This window comes from Macaca thibetana, chromosome 20, assembly GCF_024542745.1.
Source record: "Macaca thibetana thibetana isolate TM-01 chromosome 20, ASM2454274v1, whole genome shotgun sequence".
Lineage (NCBI taxonomy): Eukaryota > Metazoa > Chordata > Mammalia > Primates > Cercopithecidae > Macaca > Macaca thibetana.
In genome coordinates, this window is record NC_065597.1 from 60060154 (window position 1) to 60075250 (window position 15097).

The following is a 15097-nucleotide window of genomic DNA, read 5'->3' on the forward strand; positions in this document are numbered from 1 at the left end:
TGTCCTAAAAGAGTCTGTCTGGTCCCGGAGTCCCCATTTCCTGAGTTCTACTGGCTCGGTTCTGCCTTTGATTCATGAGTTACCCGGTATCCTTCCAGGAAACAGTCTTTTTGTTTAAGGTGGCCAGATTCAGCTTCTGTTGCTTTTTAAAAAAAAAAGCCCTTGGCTGGGACCCTTAGCCACACACTGCCGAAGGCAGGAGGGACGGGTCCACTCTGGCCACTGGAATTCCTCTAGGTGACACCCCTCCTCAGGGCCCTCCACCACCACCTGCTGCAGCTCCCCACAGGCGCGGATCACCCTGCATCGTCTGGGCCCATGTGTGTCTTGACTGTGCCCCAGGATGCATGGGTGGCAGCTCACAATCAAACTGTTGCCATTTATTGTCTATCCACTGTGTGCCAGGCACTTCACAAGCACGGTCCCCTCGAGGCGTGCTGGCCATGGTAACGTGACACATGAAACAGTAAAGCTTAGTCAAGGTCACCAGCGACAATAAAGGGATCTGGGGACTCAGGCCGTATCCCCCAGTGCCAGCCTCAAAGCCAGACACACAGGAAGTACCCAGTAAATGTGTGCTAAGTGAACCAATGAACAACCGGGGGAGTGAAAACCCAGACATCTGACGACACCTCCCCAGACATGCAGCGACGGTCTCGGCCCGTCTCTGGCCTCATTCGATGAGCAGAGTCAACTCCAACCCAGGCAGTACTGACCTGCTTCCTCCTCGTCCATCACTTTGCTGCCTGGGAATTCAGAAGACCCAAGATGTTGTTAAGAAGCAAAGCAAAACTCCCACCCTAAGCCCCTAACTAACTAAATAAGTGAAGGGGCTGTCTTTTCTAAAGGGGGAGGGGCAAGAATGGCTGAAGGGTCTGCTCCATTTGTGCCTCAGTTTCCCCAACCCACACATGCTGGGTGGATCTGGGACAAGCACACTGCTGAAGACCAACCCCTTTCTCCAAAGTCATAACTGTGTTGGGTTTTTGTTTGTTGGAGACGGAGTTTCACTCTTTAGCCCAGGCTGGAGTGAAGTGGCGTGATCTCGGCTCACTGTAACCTCTGCTGCCCAGGTTCAAGCAGTTCTCTAGCCTCAGCCTCCCAAGCAGCTGGGATACAGGTGCCTGCCACCACACCTGGCTAATTTTTGTATTTTTACTAGAGACGGGACTTTGCCATGTTGGCCAGGCTGTTCTCAAACTCCTGACCTCAGCTGATAGACCTGCCTTGGCCTCCCAAAGTTCTAGGAATACAGGCATGAGCCACAAAGTCATAACTGTGTTTAACCATAAATAGAGCTAAACAAATAATGCAGACCAACCTTCAGTCTTCACACCTGTTTTTACAGCAGGAGAGGGAAAGAAAGTATTAAGAGTAGGCAGGCCAGGCAATGACATTGGGAGGTAGCATGGGACCATTACTCCCACCAATAAATGGTTCATTTAGCACACATTTACTGGGTACTTACTGTCTGCCCTCAACCCCTTTGAGGACAGACATTGCTTATGACAAGGGCTGGCCCCACACAGAGCCAGATGCACATGTACCCAAGAGGAGAAGAGCAGCTGACTTAGCCCAGATACCATCCTGGACCCTCCCAGGCTGCGATGGGGGCTTCCTCTCTGGGATTTCCCAGGCCCTCAAGCACTCCTCCGTCACTGCATTTAGCACTGTGATACCCTTATTGTTTGGTGTCTGTCTCTCCCATCAGACTGTAAGCTCTCAAGGGCATGAAGTGGGTCTTATCCATCGCTGTATTACCAGCACCTGGCACAGCAGGTGGCCAAGTGCAGTTACACAGGATGCACACTGCACAACTCAAGGTGGGGGGCACCATTCCACACAGAGGCTCACGTACCAGGTGGCCTTGTGGCACACAGCAGGCACTCTGTACACACCCAGCAGACAGATGGACAGACTGACAATTGTATGGCCAACTCAAGAAGCAGAGCTGACTTTCCATTGCCAGAGGGGCCCCTCTCACAGCCAGGACTGAGAAAGCTGGTTTCTAAAGCAGACCTGAGAGGGGTCTACTCCTATTTTCTCCTAGTCTGAGGTATTTATGCTGCTGCGTAAACATCCAAAGCCCTCTGGCCTACCCATTGCTTACGCAGGACGTGCCTTGAACAGCCAGGGTGCGATTCATCCACTCAATTATTTAACACATTTATCGAGTGTCTAACTATGTGTCAGGCTCTTTTCTTAGTCCTGGGGATAGAGAGACAACCAAAAACCCCTCAGAGCAGCCAGGTGCGATGGCTCATGCCTGCAATCCCAGCCCTCTGGGAGGTTGAGGTGGTTGGATCACTTGAGGTTCGGAGTTCGAGACCAGCCTGGCCAACATGGCAAAACACCATCTCTACTAAAAATACAAAAATTAGCCTGATGTGGTGGCGCACATTACTACTCCCAAGTAATCCCAGCTACCTGGGAGGCTGAGGCAGGAGAATCACTTGAACCAGGGGAAGTGGAGGTTGCAGTGAGCCGAGATCGCACCGCTGCATTTCAGCCCGGGTGACAGAGCAAGACTCCCAAAACAAAACAAAACAAAACAAACTCCTGAGATCTTAAATTCCAAAGGAAGAGATCAACAATAAACGAACAAGTAGATCCATAATTTACTCCAGGCAGCAATAAGTGCCACAAAGAAATCAAAGCAGGGAAGAAGAGGGAAATGAAGGCTGGGGGCCAGGGAGGAGAATGCTACAAAGTAGTAAGAATTCTTTTTTTTTTTTTTTTTTTTTTTTTTTTTTTAAAGCAAACACACGAAACTTTTAATTCAATGACTGTCACTGAGTTCGTGCAACCAGCAGGTGTTGGTTTTCGGATGCTGTCAAGCCAGGTGCTGTTTCTACCCTTGACCCACGTTAAGTCCTGCCTGTATTCTGCTGCCAGCCGTCTCACTGTTTATTCTACCAACACTGCCTTTACTCAAGAAGGTTCTGGAACTCTGCTTGGGCGAGGTCCAGCAGGCCAGCCTCCCCAGAGGGAAGAATTTGACTCACAGCTTTACAGTCAACGCCTCATTTTTGACCAAAAACGGCATTCACTGACTGTCTCACCAACCTCCCCTCCTAGCCTCGGCACAGAAAGCTCTTCATCCTCAAAAGAGGAAGAAATCCGGCCTCTGAGGACAGCCAGAAGGAATGTGGGGTCTGTACGATGAACTCTCTCGGCAGCTGCTCTGTGCTGACAACCGATTTCTGTAACTTGGGGAAGTGCCTACGGCCCACTGTTAAGAAATCAAAGGTGGCAGGAGATGAGAAAACCCGACGAAATGCTCTCAATCTTGTCAAGGGAAAAGGACTAAGAAGGAAGGACAGGTGGAAAAGATGCCAAAGCTAACAGCAGCTCCCTTTCTGGGTGGTGAGGGTGGAAGGATGTTCTTTTTTGGGACTTTTTTTTTTTTGAGACAGAGTCTCACTCTGTTACCCAGGCTAGAGTGCAGTGGCACAATCTTGGCTCACTGTAACTTCTGCCTCCCGGGTTCAAGCAATTCTCCTGACTCAGCCTCCTGAGTAGCCGGGATTATAGGCGCCCGCCACCACGCCCAGCTAATATTTTTGGTTTTTGGTTTTTTTGAGACGAAGTCACCCAGTCTGGAGTGCAGTGACGTGATCTCGGGTCACTGCAAGCTCCGCCCCTCAGGTTCACGCCACCCTCCTGCCTCAGCCTCCCGACCTTTTTGTATTTTTAGTAGAGATGGGGTTTCACTATGTTGGCCAGGCTGGTCTCGAACTCCGGACCTCAGGTGATCCACCTACCCCGGCCTCCCAAAGTCCTGGCATTAAAGATATGAGCCACCATGACCAGCATTTTCCTGATTCTTTGTACTCTTCTGTAGTTTACAAATGTCTATGATGAGCACACATTGCTTCTATAATCAATAAGGAAAACTCAATAAATACTTAAGAGGGAAAAATATTTGCCATGAGGTTAACAGATGGTTCAAGCAAGGTGTTGAAAAATGGCCACATGCCAGGTGCCGTGACTCATGCTTATAATTCCAGCATGGTGGGAGGATCGCTTGAGCTCAGGAGTTCGAGACCAGCCTGGGCAACAAAGTGATATCCCATTTCTACAAAAAATAAAAATAAAAATAAATAGATAAAAAATTTTAAAAGAGAAAAATGGCCATATTGTTGGAATAAAGGTCCTTCTCCCAAGAGAACGAGGGAAGTCAGCAGTGTGAAGTCGGAGCATACAGGGCTTCTTCCTCTCGGTGCTCTGGATGTCCTGGCCAGGGGATTCTCTGTCATGGGGGGCAGGGTAAGGGGGAATTAGTCTTGAGTGTCATAGGATGTTTAGGGACATCGCTGGCCTCTATCCTGGTTGCCTGCCAGGGGCAAACCTCACTACAGTTGTGACATCCAAACACGTCTCCAAACACTGCCAATTGTCCTCAGGGTTGGGGGCACGGTGGGGGCAATTTGCCCCCCATGGAAAACCACTGCTCTAGGTATTAGGTTCCTAAGAAAGAAATCAGAGTCACAAAGATGAGTTTTACCTTCCAGCTATGAAGGTTAATGAGCCTTTTTTTTTTTTTTTTTTTTTTTTTTTGAGACGGAGTCTCGCTGTGTCGCCCAGGCTGGAGTGCAGTGGCCGGATCTCAGGCCGGGCGCGGTGGCTCAAGCCTGTAATCCCAGCACTTTGGGAGGCCGAGACGGGCGGATCACGAGGTCAGGAGTTTGAGCCGTTTTTTTAAATCCCTTAAAATTTTTTTCCCTTAAGTGGCTTGAGGTAATCTGTGAAAATAGTTCACTATTCACTCGATCCAAAAAACCCCACAGAACCATGCAAATTAAGAGGTTCAAATCTTTGTGTTCACTTTAAAAACAATTGTGAGACTGGACATGGTGGCTCATGCCTGTAATCCCAACATTTTGGGAGGCTGAGGCAGGAGGATCCCTTCAGGCCAGGAGTTGGAGACCAGCCTGGCCAACATAGTGAAACCCTGTCTCCAGTAAAAACACAAAAATTAACCAGGCATGGTGGCATATGCCTGTAATTCCAGCTACTTGAGAAGCTGAGGCACAAGAATTTCTTGAACCCAGGAGGCGGAGGTTGCAGTGAGCCAAGATCATGCCACTACACTCCAGCCTGGGCAACAGAGTGAGACTCTGTCTCAAAAAACAAAAAAACAAACAAACAAACAAAAACTCCTGAAACTGCCCAGGCTATCAAGGGCATGCATATACAAAAAGCCATGAAATATCAGAAAGATGCCACTTTACAGAAACAACGTGTACCATTTTGACGTTACAATGGTGGAGGTGGCAGGTGTGCCCAGGCCAAGGAGTGGGGCTGGCCACAAGGCTGGTGGCCCAAAAAGAGTGCTGAATTTTTGCTGCACATGCTTAAAAATACAGTCACGCTGAATTTAAGGGTTGAGATGCAGATTCTCTGGTCTTTCAGCATAACCAACTGAACAAAGCACCTAAGATGCGCCGCCGGACCTACAGAGCTCAGCGTCGGTTGGATTCACCCATACATGAGCTCACCCTGCCACATTCAGATGATGCTGCCTGAAAGGGAACAAATTGTTCCTAAACCAGAAGGGGAGGCTGCACGGAAGAAAAATATATCCCAGAAGAAATGGAAGAAATAAAAGCTTATGGCATGGGAATAAATAAGTAATAAAAGGAATGCCATTAAAAAGTTTAAAAAAAAAAAAAGGAGCGAGCGAGCGAGAAACAGTAAAAAAGATGTATCTTAGAAAACAGTAAACTGAGTATCCCAGGAGAGAGGTCGGCATCGCCCCAGCCACAAGCCTCGGTCCTGTCCATCCCCCCTCAAGGACCCTCCCAAACCAAATACCAACACTCACCCCCGCTTCAGACTGGGTGTTCTAAAAAAAGAGCTGATTAACCCAAAAAGGAAAGAAGTTCTCCTTTAGGAAGAGCCAAAAATGTGGTTTAAACAAACCCAAGGTCACTCACTGGCGCTTCAAGTTGGCTAAGGCTCCCTGATGTCAAGACTTTACAGCCAGGGCCCCTCTGGAGCAATGGAAAAGGGTGGGTGGTGGGGGAGAGGGGTGCCCCAGTTTGATGTAAGACCCACTGCCAAGGACTTCTACGTATCCTCAAAGGTAGGAGGTGGGGAGGTCAAACTGGGGAAATGAGGTCAAACGAGGTGCCAGGGTGGTGGGTGGCATTTGCGTCGCCAAATTAAGTGCTGATGTGCACAAAAAATCGTTAACGCCACTGGCAGCCTCCCATGTTCTGTATACACTGCTTGGATACTCTAGCAGCTGGGAAAGGAAGTGGGGGCCGGAAACTATCTGGGGCCAACAGAGTTTAAGGACATTTTTTGCTCACCTGGATGGAAGGGTAGAGAGAGAGATCTCACATTGGGCAAAAGATTCAGCTACACCCACACATTTTCAATTAGAAAGCACAAAGGGTATTTTCACCTAAAAGTAGCCTGCCAAGCAGGTCAGTGAAAAAGTCACCAAGAAGTTGCCACAACCCATTGCTCCGGCTAAGAGACAGATGAGGAGGGATTCTGCAGCAAGAAGAAACAGGCTAGACTCAAGACACAACTTCCCAACCACAAGGGAGTGACCATGCAGAAATTCATTCTAATCAGAGAATTTAAAAGCTGAAGGGAATGTCAGCTATCACACACTGGCAAGAAACAAAAATCCAACTTTTTTTTTTTGAGCCATGGTCTTGCTCTGTCACCTAAGCCCGACGGAGTGCAGTGGCATGATCTTGGCTCACAGCAGCCTCCAACACCCAGGCTCAAGCCGTTCCCTGACCTCAGCCTCCCGAATAGCCGGGACTACAGGTGTGCACCACCACCCCAGCTAATTTTTGTATTTTTAGTAGAGATGAGGTTTTACCATGTTGGCCAGGCTGATCTTGAACTCCTGACCTCAAGTGATCCATCCGCCTTGGCCTCCCAAAGTGCTGGGATTACAGGCACAAGCCACCACGCCTGGCCACCAACTTTTCCTTTAAAATCACCAGGGCTCATGACAGCAGTATTCACAAGGGTCAGGAAATGGAAGTAACCCGAATGTCCATCAACCAGTGAACAGATCAACACAGTGTGTGGTCTATCTGCACAATGGCATATTATTCTGCAATAAAAGGAAATGAAGCTACAACTCAGTTGAACCTTGAAAACATCACGCTAAGTGTAAAAGCCGCCAGTCACAACATTCCACCTATTGTGATGCCATTTATATGAAATGTCCAGAATAAGCAAATCTAGAGACAGAAAGTAGATTAGTGGTTACCTAGGGCTTGGGGGATGCTGGGGAAAATAGGGAGTCATGGCTGATGGATTGGGGTTTCTTTTGGGGGTAATTTAAAAAAAGTTCTAACCTTGATTGTGGTGATGGTTGAATTGTGTGATTTAACTGGGTTAACTGTATGTTGTGTGAATTTTTGTTTTGTTTTGCTTTTTGGTTTTTTGTTTTTGGTTTTGTTTTTGTTTTTGAGACTAAGTCTTGCTCTGTCACCCAGGCTGGAGTGTAGTGCTATGATCTTGGCTCACTGCAACCTCCGCCTCCCAGGTTCAAGCTATTCTCCTGCCTCAGCCTCCCTAGTAGCTGGGCCTATAGGCGTGCACTACCATGCCAAGCTAATTTTTGTATTTTTAGTAGAGATAGGGTTTCTCCATGCTGGCCAGGCTGGTCTCGAACTCCTGACCTCAGGTGATCCACCTGCGTCGGCCTCCTAAAGTGCTGGGATTACAGGCATGAGCCGCTGCGCCCAGCCTACGTGTGTGAATTTTATCTCAAGAAAGCACTTATTAGAGACCACTAGGACCCCTGCAGAGAAGGAGGTCCCACCCCAGCCAGAGGATGAGAAACTCAGAGACCAACTTGAGAACTGACCCTGCCAGCAGATGCTGTGTATCCTGGGGCTGGTCACTTTGCCTCTCTGACATTCAGTGGCTTCTCAGGGCAGTTAGACCAAAACCCACCTGGAAGGCCCTGCAGGACCATCACTGTGCTGACCTCTTCTCCTGCCCCCATGTCCCGGCACACCATGGTCTGGCCACACCAGCCTTTCTGTTTGGTAAACAAACTGAGCTCCTGCTGGTCCTGAGGCCTTTGCACTTGCTGTTCCCTGTGCCCACAACACTGTTCCCAGATCTTCTCCCTGCTGGCTCCCTCCCACGCTGATGCAACCTCCCCAGAGGGTGTTTCCTCTATTCCCTGCCTGAATTGCCACAATGACACCCATCACTCCTCAGCCCATGGCACTGTCTTTTATTTTTCCCCTTCATAGCACTTAATAGTATCTGAAACCTTTTTTTTTTTTTTTTTTGTAGAGTTGAGGTTTCAGTATGTTGGCCAGGCTGGTCTTGAACTCCTGGCCTCAAGTGATCCACCCACCTTGGCCTCCCGAAGTGCTGAGATTACAGGCGTGAGCCACTGCGCCTGGCAAATTTTTTGTATTTTTTGTAGAGATGAGGTTTCGCCATGCTATGGAGGATGGTCTCAAACTCCTGGGCTGGAGCGATCCTCCTGCCTCAATCTCTCTAACTATTGGGATTACAAGTGTTGGGAACCACCACGTCTGGCCCTGCTAAACTACCTTATGAGGGAGGGAAATGAAGCTCAGATGGATCTGAAGGGCAGGCCTGAGGTCACACAGCTGGGGAGATGAGCGACTGGGGACTGAACCCATACGTCACCAACCCAAGCCTGCCAGCTTAACTCCGTGCTTCACTTCACAACCGTCACATCTCTTGTGTCACGTGTGTCCTCAGTTCCTCTCAGCCGTGAGAGCCAGGACTTTAATTACCATCGTTCCCATTTTTGCCATAAGGACCCTGAAACTCATCAGGCCCAAGGTCATGTTCCAGGAAGGCGCTGGATCCTGCCCTGAGGTCAGCTAAGCTGACGCCTGGTGCTCCCATCCCCTGGCCGTAAAGCACAGAGACTCCCTCCCAATTCAGCGCTGCAGGGACTAAGATGGATTTCCAAGTTGGTACTTCAGGGGGCTCCATCCAGCCCCCACCCTCATACCCTGATGAGCCACTTTCCCCGGGTGGCTGGTGGCAACCTCAAAGAGGCCAGTGTGGCCCTTCAAGGCGCCAGATACCCCGAGAGGGAGGAACCCTGAGGTTGCCCCTACCGTTGTCCTCTGGGTCCTGCTCCTGCTCTGCACTGGCATAGGTACGCAGGAACTCAGCGAAGGCGCCGTCTCGGGCCAGCAGCTCCTGGTAGGAGCCCATCTCAGAGATCTTGCCGCCGCTCATGACGATGATGACGTCCACCTGCGGCAAATAGCTCATGCTGTGCGTGACCAAGATCCGCGTCTGTGGGCAAAGGGGATACCCGGCCACATCAGTGCACACGTGCAAGACTGCCTGGATTGGTAGAGTGAAGACTAAAGGAGGAATGAGCCAACGAACACCTGGCGGGCAGAACTCAGGTCTGCAGGTGGGACATGCACCTGCGATAACAGCATCCAGGAGCAGCTGAACCCGTGCACACCGTCCTTTCACGCGCATGTGCAAAGGGCCTGCCACGCCGCAGGTGCTGAGCTAAAAGCTGGGGAGCTGGCAGGAAACAAAGACCGCTGCCGCAGATTCCAGGGCTGGAGGAGAAATGAACACTAGGAAAATAGTGCTTGCTGAATGGCGAAAACGCAGCAAAAAAGAGGAATGGGTGGACCAAGTGTGTGGGTTTTACAATTTTAACAAAGGCGATAGGGAAGGTTATTTTTTTAACAAAAACCTGAATGACAACAGATAGGGAGGGAACCATACAAGTGTGTTAAGGAATAAAAGGATGGTGCCGCTGCAAAACAGTTTGTATGCAATGGTTTAAATTTTTTTTTTTTTTTTTTTTTTTTTTTGAGACAGAGTTTCAGTTTGTTGCCCAGGCTGGAGTACAGTGGCATGGTCTCGGCTCAATGCAACCTCCGCCTCCCGGGTTCAAGCAATTCCCATGCCTTAGCCTCCCACGTAGCTGGGATTACAGGCACCCACCATGACACCTGGCTGATTTGTTTTGCATTTTAGTAGAGATGGGGTTTCACCATGTTGCCCAGGCTGGTCTCAAATTCCTGAGCTCATGCAATCCACCCATCTCGGCCTCCCAAAGTGCTAGGATTATAGGCACGAGCCACTGCACGCGGCCCAATGGCTTAATTCTTTTCTTCTTCTTCTTTTTTTTTTTTTTTTTTTGACATACGGTTTCTCTCTGTCACCCAGGCTGGAGTGCAGTGGTGCGATCTCAGCTCACTGCAACCTGTACTTCCTGGGTTCAAGCAATTCTCCTGCCTCAGCCTCCCAAGTATCTGGGACCACAGATAGGTGCCACCACGCCCAGCTAACTTTTGTATTTTTTGTCGAGACAGGGGTCTCATCGTGTTGCCCAGACTTATCTTGAACTCCTGAGCTCAAGCAATCCACCCGCCTTGGATTACAGGCATGAGCCACTGTGCCCGGCCCTGGCTTAATTTTTTTCTCAAACAACTCCCGCTGTTAGCTACCCCCGAAACCACTACAAAGTATGCACATGAATACATTTGATCTGCAGATCTGAAAGTTTGGGAAGACATTCATCAAACTGTTAATAAAAGTTAGCATATGTTTCCTTAAACAGCGAACGGTCAATCTGTTCAGCTTTATGGATCTTACAGTTGCCACACCACCAACTCAGCTCTGCTGGGTTCCAGTAGCCGCAGATGACACTTTAAACAACAGGACACGTGCGGTGACTCAGACCTGTAATCCCAGCACTCTGGGAGGCCAAAACGGGAGGATCCCTTGAGGCGAAGAGTTTGAAACCAGCCTGGGAAACATAGTGAGATGTGTCTCCACAAAAAAATATAAAAATAAAAATCAATCAGCCAGCCACGGTGGTGCGTGCCTGTAGTCCCAGGAGCTACTCAGAAGGCAGAAGGGGACTGCTTCAGCCCAGGAGTTGGAGGCTGCCATGCCATGCTTGTGGCACTGCATGCCAGCCTGGACAACAGAGCAAAACCCTGTCTCCGGAAAAAAAAAGAAAGAAAGAAAAGAAAAAAATACATTGGCCATGTTCCAATAAAGTTTTATTTATGGACACTGATATTTAAATTTAATACAATTTTCAAATGTCACAAAATATTCTTCCTGTTTAGATTTCTTCTATTTAAAAATACACACATCATTCTAGCTCAAGAGCCATACAAAAAGCAGGCGGTGGGCCAGATTTGCTAACCCTTGCTGTCTAAGAGAAGAATTAAAGATTAGGGATGCAGGATGAAGAGGGACTACTTTATTTACTTTATTTATATATATTTTCTGAGACGGGGTCTCACTCTGTTGCCCAGGCTAGAGTGCAGCGGCGCAATCTCAGATCACTGCAACCTCCACCTCCCGGGTTCAAGAGATTCTCCTGCCTCAGCTTCCCAAGTAGCTGGGATTACAGGCATGCACCACCATGCCTGGCTGATTTTTGTATTTTTAGTAGAGACGGGGTTTCACCATGTTGGCCAGGCTGGTCTCGAACTCCTGACCTCAGGTCATCCACTGGTCCAGGCCTCCAAAAGTGTTGGGATTACTCACTGTGCCCAGCTTTATTTACTTTATACACACACACACACACACACACACACACACACATATTGTAAGAATATATCCATATTCTTGTACTTTTCAATTTTGTTACCATGGGCATGTATTAGTAATTTTCAAAAATGTTTTTTACTACTTTAAAATATGTTTGCACAGAATGTTAGTGGTATGTATGGGAATGCTTACAAGAGGTCACATAGCACAATGCTTCCTGTATATATGTGTGTAACGAGATAACCCTATTTAGAAAGTTTATACACAGAGCAAAAAGACTTGAAAGAAATACAAAATCTCTAACCAGTGGAATGTATGTAACTGCTTCCATCTTTCTTGTTCATGTTTTTCTTAATCTATATCCCACCCATGGGGATGAGTTAGTTTTAAAATCAGGGGAAACAGCTGGGCCTGGTGGCTCATGCCTGTAATCCCAGCACTTTGGGAGGCCGAGGCAGGCGGATCACTTGAGGTCAGGAGTTTGAGACCAGCCTGGTCAACATGGTAAAACCCCGACTCTACTAAAAATACAAAAAGTTAGCCAGGCGTGGTGGTGCACACCTGTAATTCCACCTACTAGGGAGGCCAAAGCAGGAGAATTGCTTGAACCCTGGAGGTGGAGGTTGCAGTGAGCCGAGATCACTCCATTGCACTCCAGCCTGGGCAACAAGAATGAAACTCCCCCTCAAAAAAAATAAAAAAATAAAAAATAGTAAAATAAAATCAGGGGACGAAAAAGAGCCAGTGTGCACCCATTACCATAACTGCCCTATAAAAAGAACATAGGAACTATTTCCTATCATGTTAAGATGTTGTGGCAATTTTCCAACCCCTCCACCCACAGCCACCTCCGCAAGTAAGAAAACACATCCTGCTGGGTCACAGGCAGTGTCTTGGGGTGGGATTCCCGGCTGAGAAGCCAGCCCTGGGACTCAATCAGGAAGACGGGCCTCCCTTGGCCATGCAGAGGCAATGAATTTAACTCTGCATGGAAGACTTACCCCTATAAAGACAACTACAAGACAGTTGTCTTAGGAAGGCTTCCAAGAGAAGCATGAGAAATGTGTTCTTTAAAGTCCAGTTAAACACAAAGCCAGAGAAAGTAAAGGACTCCTAAAGGGGACACGTTCTGACTTAACCAAAGGGCGAGACAGCCCAACGCCAAGCCCCGCCCCGCCAGCAGGCACCTTGTTCTTCAGCATCCCCTTGGGGCCAATCACATTTTCAAAGATATGTTTTCCCACGTGGGCATCCACTGCTGAGAGGGGATCATCGAAGAGGTAAATGTCAGCGTTGCAGTACACGGCCCGGGCCAGGCTCACGCGTTGCTTCTGGCCCCCAGACAGGTTCACGCCCTGGGGAGAGACATGGCACAAGAATGGGTTTCCTGTGAAACGTTGAGACTCTAGAAATGCAGAAGCAGGCTGAGTGTGGTGTGATCCCAGAACTTTGGGAGGCTGAGGCGGAAGGATTGCTTGAGGCCAGGGGTTTGAGACCAGCCTGAGCAACATAGGGAGACCCTGTCTCTACAAAACAAAAAAAAAAGAAAAAATTAGCCAAGCCTGGTGGCGTGCGCCTGTAGTTCCAGCTATTCAGGAGTCCGAGTGGGAAGATGGCTTGAGCCCAGGAGTTCGAAGCTGCAATGAGCTATGGCTGGGCCACTGTACCCCAGCCTGGGCGACAGAATGAGACCCTGTCTCTTTACAAAAGAAAGAAAAGCATAGAGCCTGCTCAGGACACAGCAGGCCCAGCGTGGAGGCCCTGCAGAGCTGCACCCGCCACCTCTTCTCTGAGTTTGAGGCTGAAGGCATGAGGTCATGCCGCCTGCACAAACCTGGAGCCAGGCCCCAGCTCCACCGCCACCAAGGATGGGATCACAGGCACAGGGTTTAGCCCCACCTGTAAACTGGGCAAAGAGAAAACTTGAGTCTCCCGTGAGGTGCTGAGCAGGGCACGTGGCACACAGCAAGCACTCAGCGAAGGCTGGCTGATGGCACCAAATCATGTTGGCCAGTGGGAAAGCCCTGATTTCTTAGTCTCATGGAAGGCGCTGGTGGACATGGGCATATTAACGCTACTGCTGCTGTTGGTCACAGGTGCCGTGTTTGCCAGCTTACCCTGGATCTGTCACTGTCCGGCAAAGCCACATAATAGGTGAAGCAAGGCTCCAGCCTGGGGACGCTGAAATCCAGCCCACGTCCCAGTCACCAGAAGGAAGGACAATGCATGGACCAACAGCAGCGCCAGCTCCCACCATGACAGATAAGCCAACGTCATTTCCCTCTTTGGCTGGAAATCACAGGTTACTGCCCAGCCCCTCCTGAGATGCCTGCCCTGGCTCCCAGGCACTGAGGTGGCAGCCCTGGCAGCCAGGTGCCTTCTATTTGTTTTTTGAGACAGAAACGTGCTCTGTCGCCCAGGATGGAGTGCAGTGGCACCATCTCGGCTCACTATAATCTCCACCTCCCAGGTTCAAACAATCCTCTCACCTTAGCCCTGAGTGGCTGGGACCACAGGCGCACAGCACCACGCCTGGCAACTTTTGTATTTGTTGTAGAGATGGGTTTTCACCATGTTGCCCAGGCTGGACTCAAACTCCTGACCTCAGGCAATCCTCCCACCTTGGTCTCCCAAACTGCTGGGATTATAGGCGTGAGCTACCATGCCCGGTCAATAATTTGTTTTTTATTTCCAAGGAGCTACAGACTTACCTCAATTTTTAAACATCATTCACCAAGTAAGAAAGCCGACAGAGCCCCTGGCTTGTAACTAAAAACAGAAATGAGCCAGCATTTTGCACTCTTGGTCTTCCAAAAGGGGATACACCAGACGACCACCATGGGGCGCGAGAGCAAAGTGGTCAGGCAAGCAGCAGGGGAGGGCACCCCAGGCCTGGAAGGCTCAGACCAAGCTGTGGAGGTGGGCAAGAGCTAGGGATTGCTGAGGAACAGCAGGAAAACCTGGGGGCTGGAGCACAGGGGGAGGGAGAGTCTGCAGTGGTGAGAGGCACAGAGAATGGCCCTTTTAGAGATGACAAAACGAGCAGGTAAGAACATGAACCCAGGAACCATGCTCTCTGCAGTTCTGTGGCTGTGTGGCCTCAGGCAACTCACTTGGCCTCTCTGTGCCTCTTTTTCCTCAATGATTACCTAGGTATAACAACAAATTCTACCCATGGGTTTGCTGTGAGGAATAATTATGTGTAAAATGTTTAGCATAGTTCCCGGCATACAGAAAATACTCAAGTTATAGGCCGGGGGAGGTGGCTAACATCTGTAATGCCAGTACTTTGAGGCAGAGGCGGGCAGATCACCTGAGGCCAGGAGTTCACGATCGGCATGGCCAACACGGTGAAATCCCACCTCTACTAAAAATACAGAAATTAGCTGGGTGTGGTGGCAGGGGCCTGTAGTCCCAGCTACTCAAGAGGCTGAGGCAGGAGAATCACTTGCACCTGGGAGGCAGAGGTTGCAGTGAGCCAAGATTGTGCCACTACACTCTAGCCTGGGTGACAGAGAGAAACTCCATCTCAAAATAAAAAAAAATAAAAAAAATAAAAAAAAGAACTTCGAGAGGC

General features: G+C 49.2%; 2 protein-coding genes across 2 annotated transcripts in view; one reads left to right on the forward strand and one right to left on the reverse strand.

The window, feature by feature from the left end:
• CEP20 (centrosomal protein 20) overlaps nucleotides 1-15097 on the forward strand; it is a 345441-nt gene that overhangs the window by 112706 nt on the left and 217638 nt on the right. The gene's annotated exons all lie outside the window — the stretch shown is intronic.
• The window catches only part of ABCC1 (ATP binding cassette subfamily C member 1), a 197366-nt gene that overhangs the window by 43568 nt on the left and 138701 nt on the right, over nucleotides 1-15097 (reverse strand). Inside the window, exons 18-19 of the mRNA XM_050774061.1 lie at nucleotides 12708-12875; nucleotides 9096-9279 (exon numbers count right to left, since the gene is read on the reverse strand). Coding sequence (XP_050630018.1) covers nucleotides 9096-9279; nucleotides 12708-12875 — 352 coding nt within the window. The remainder of the gene's footprint in view (nucleotides 1-9095; nucleotides 9280-12707; nucleotides 12876-15097) is intronic.